At 41.3% G+C, this 4,493-nt stretch overlaps 1 protein-coding gene across 1 annotated transcript in view; it reads right to left on the reverse strand. All coding sequences in view use genetic code 11, as the record gives it.

Moving 5' to 3' along the window:
* Positions 1-3,749, reverse strand: part of EGR_09446 (hypothetical protein) — a gene marked incomplete at both ends in the record, with an annotated part of 10,914 nt that extends 7,165 nt beyond the window's left edge. Inside the window, 3 exons of the mRNA XM_024498695.1 lie at positions 1,580-1,709; positions 2,809-2,916; positions 3,745-3,749. Coding sequence (XP_024346882.1) covers positions 1,580-1,709; positions 2,809-2,916; positions 3,745-3,749 — 243 coding nt within the window. The remainder of the gene's footprint in view (positions 1-1,579; positions 1,710-2,808; positions 2,917-3,744) is intronic.
* Between the last annotated feature and the right edge of the window lie 744 nt (positions 3,750-4,493).

Below are 4,493 nucleotides of genomic sequence, written 5' to 3' on the forward strand. Positions count from 1 at the left end.
TGGACTCACGAATCTGGTTAAGCCTTTGCTGTCTCTCTCACTCTCCTGATTGGCTAACACCGTGAGTAGATGTACTTGAGGCGTGCTGATAATCATGAAGCGGTCAAAATCAAACAGTTACTTGAAGTACATGTAAACGACATCACTATGAGACATCAAGACGGTCTGCGCTACACATATACCTCACCCATAAAACATCAGCTGTGAGTTCTTCGTCCAGTGATTAGCTGACTGGAAACTCGTAAGGTCCCAAGGCTATCCACACTAAACTCCAGTTTATAACTTCATAGTAATGTGATTTAAATGCACAGCTATCGGCATTATTTGATGGCAACGAGTGAAGTGTAGCCTTTTTCCATGTGTATTAAGCTGTTTTGCTGATGTCTGGAGGCATGCTGTCGTGGAAATAATTCAACACAGACTGTTGGATGCAGTGATGCAGTTACTTTAGTGGTATCGAAATAAGAATGTGGCGGATTTTGAAAGACTTCTTATCCCTATTATTACTGCTGATTTGTGCGCTACTTCCATGTACCATCAACAAGGTTAGTGCATGGAAAAGAACTTTTCGTAAAGTTTATTGTCAGTGGTGTAGCATTCACCTCACACTCGCATCAACAGGAAAGAGAGGATTGTTTTAACAAATAAACAATTGGCTGACAATCACATTCCACTCACGGGTTATCAGCTGACAATAAGTTGCAGGAACCACGAGGTTATTTTTCACTTCTTTTAGCTGCTTCGTAAGGAAGACCTGTGCATTTGGGATTGTTTACTGTGTCACTCAATCCCTCAATCTCCCATTCATTCCTCCCCTCCTAAGTGATTATTGCAGTGTTCGTATCACTGGTCATATCACCATCCACCTTACCCTCAGACGGTAGGCACTCGTACGAAAAGAGGTGAGGCTAGTCACTCAATTGCATAAAGTACTATTTTTGAATGTAAAGTAAGACTTACCCTAAAAGTGATTTATAAAAGGGAGGAAAAACCTGCTACCTCCTGCGCCTCCTCCACCAACTGTCAGCCAAAGAAATTAAAAAACCCTTGCTTGGGAGCCTCAGCAAACATACGTTATCATGACAATTTAATCATGAATACAAAATTAAAATCTACTAAGAAAAATGTCCCAAACTTGCCTTTTAGGCAGCTCAGAGATTTGCTGCCTTAAATGGGCCCAATAAATCTTTTTGCGGTTTACGCTCTTGATTAGTATGGTAAAACAACATTGTAATGTGCCTTTGTTGTTTTTTTAGGTAAGCAAAACTTTATCTTTTATGTTTTCAGGTTTTCAGAAGTATTTTAACCCTCGCGACCCGTAGTAAAAGAAAATAGATTCATGATTTAGTGAGGAGAGTAACTAATGAAGAGGTGATTTAAATCAGCCCTAAGCCTTAAGATAGAGCGGTTGAGATTTCCTGGTGGTCGTGTTCTATCGATACATTGTTTTCTCAAAGGGAACTAGTCAAATTCCAACATTCTACTTGAGTTGCTCTACTTTCTGTTGTTCAGTAGCGCAACCGGTTCATAGAGTTTAATGTAGATTTATAGTCACCAAAGGTCAATTTGAGATATTTACAAATGATTTTGTACCATGGAAAAAATGTTCCTTTAATTTTATGAATGTATGAAAGATTAGTTTTGTGTTCATAAAATGTGCAAAATTTAAAAAACTTTTATGACATCCTAGTGATGGGTGATACTCGCTACTTAATTGACAAAAAAGTAGTAACAGATTATCGATAATTTAAATTTTGCTATTACTTATTTTAACTGTTATGAAGAACCTTGATAAGAAAGGCCTTGGTAGAATAGGTGAAGAACAAAGACCTCGAAATCTTCGCATGGTACAATAGACGGAGGCTAACGCACCTTCCACAGCGAGGCCATATTGTCGCGTCTATGGAAGTGGAAGAAGGAGCAACTTCAGGCTATCAAATGCGTGCCCCACGAACAACGAATGGCATATGCGGTGCACTTCTTGTCGAACACCATCCATTCTCAATCACAATTTCCACATAAACAACTTCTGATGATTACAAATGTGGAAGGCACCACAGACATGCAATGCGAATGCATTCTCGAAGTGAGGCGGGAGAGGACAGACGAGTATCGTCAATGTCAAAACACTTGAGCACCGTACCATACTGCAGTGATGGATGATAGAGTGGAGTAATGGTAGGATGCATGGATAACCGTGGTGAACTGAGCAGCTACTGAGGTGGATTGAAGTCGATTCGTGGCCCTACATGATGTGGTGATTGGGAGGGTTGTTGTGCTGTGGAGGAGACAGTGTAGGCAGTAGTAGGTGATGAGTGTGTTGTGTTGCGATGGTCAATAGCCAGTGCCCATGTGGCAGACCACTCTGGTCTGGTGCAGTCCAGTTCAGTCTAATCCGGTCTGGTCCGGTGTGGTGGAATTCATTGCAGGTACTAGAGTCAAGTAGGTAGAAAGTAGTGTATAAGTGAGATTTGGAGAGAGGTGGTGTGATTGTTAACAAATGCGTCTCAGCTTCGGATACCTACTCGAGTAGGAGTCTCCGAGTGCGGTAGAATGTGGTGATGGATGAGAACCTCATTTATTGAGCAATAAAAGTGTGAAATTGACCAAACGTTTTATAGACGGTGGTAATTTGGTTGGTGACGATTTGTGCCCCTATATTTACTCTATGACCACCACATGGGTTACTCCCTGGAGAAGCGTTTAGACAGCGTGCTAAACCTCCGACCATCACGATCAGGGTGGAACTAGCATGTAAAGTATTTAGCTCCGTTTAAATGATAAACTGGAATATTTAAGGCAACCTACCTATTCAGAAAATAAAGACCTTTGTAAAAAATAAATGCAGATTCCACACCTTGCAAACAGTTCTTTTCCTTTTGAAACCTAAGAAGTACCGGCCTACTTTGTATATCCCTAATTTATAATTTTAACAGTTTGGCATATCAACTTAAAAATAAGCTTTTGGTGTTTTTGGGTTCATCCTTCTTCACAAAACCCATTGATTGTTAAAAATAATATAGGTGGTAACTAGTATATCAAGGAATTATAATTTTACTAGCTTCTTGAAGGCACCCATTAGTCTATCAACTTGCATCATCTACTGTCACACAATTTGGTGTATGTTTCGCCTATTTCAGGCGTCAATTAATTCAACTTTATCCAAATCACCCGCTGAAATGTGAGAGGGTCCAACTGATGTGTGTAGTTAATGACCATGAAGTCAAGTTGTAATGGCCTATGGACCATTAATAGTGCATTAAATTTGCCCCTGCCATGAATACAAAGGCAACTGGGCAGGTAGGGAAGCTTACTGCCAGTGTTAAAAATGTCAGAGGAGAAGGAGGCGAGTTAATGAATTCTCAAAGGGAGTTAACCAAATCTCGAGGATACAAATAAGTTAACATAACTGTGCTGGCTTAGTTAAAGTACAAATGTAGAGCATAGGTTGAGACTTCATTAGAATCGCATTATAAACGCAAAAAAAGGAGAATGATTCCAAGATTACGACTACAACTTGCAAAGATTGAGAAGCTCGCCTAGGTAAGTGTGTAACTTAAACAAACAAGTCCATGAAACACAATGGCCCTATGTTGAGGGTTTTACCCGGTGCTCCTTGTCAGTCATCACAACGCATTTCGTGGGTAATAAGACCACACTCGAACTAGGTGCCCAGATTATACATCATTTCTCCAGCAAGTGGGCAACGCGTCAAATGTCAAGCTCCGTAGTCCATCTACTTACCTCATGGCGAATCATTTCATCATGCGTCCACACTCTCTCGCTCTCTCTCTCTCTCTCTCTCTCTCTCTCTCTCTCTACCACATCTTGCCGCCGATTCATTCACTAACTTCCCGTTGATCAACATTTCATGCTATTCCACAACCAGTGCTTTTCAATGTCAGTCACTACTCATGAGAACCCGAGTCACAAATCTTAACAGCTGCGCAAAACGCCCCATTCCTTGTCATTTTTTCCATCCGGGTTTCATTCTCCCTACTATCAGTATTGTGACCGAGGTATCATTGATTCGCACATTGCCTACGATAGCTACATAGTGGCCGTTTTCATGTTGTTCACTTCAGCTCTCACGATCTAGATAACTGGGCAATTGACATGACCGCCGGTATTTGACATGGTCTTGACAGTCCTCCGCGATCCAGGCATCTCTAAAACGTGGCTTCTGTGACATCTGGATTTGATATCTCTCATCAAACCCGGGAATTCCGTATTTCTTGGCCCAGCCCTCAGTAACACTGCCACCAACGTAATTCCAGACAAAACATTTTGCGTATGTGTGGAGAGGAGCTGGTAAGGCATTACCAAAATGGGATGGACTCCCGAGTGATTTAATACTCTAGTTATTGGTATGTCGAAATACGCGTAACTCTTCTATACTCTCGGGTTACATTTATGGTGAAGGGCATGGGAGGGAGGGCCCTAACTACAGCCTTTCCGACCACCTTCACGATTATAATAGATCTTCTTCCGCA

The sequence above is a fragment of the Echinococcus granulosus genome (assembly GCF_000524195.1).
Source record: "Echinococcus granulosus chromosome Unknown EG_S00148, whole genome shotgun sequence".
Classification (NCBI taxonomy): domain Eukaryota; kingdom Metazoa; phylum Platyhelminthes; class Cestoda; order Cyclophyllidea; family Taeniidae; genus Echinococcus; species Echinococcus granulosus.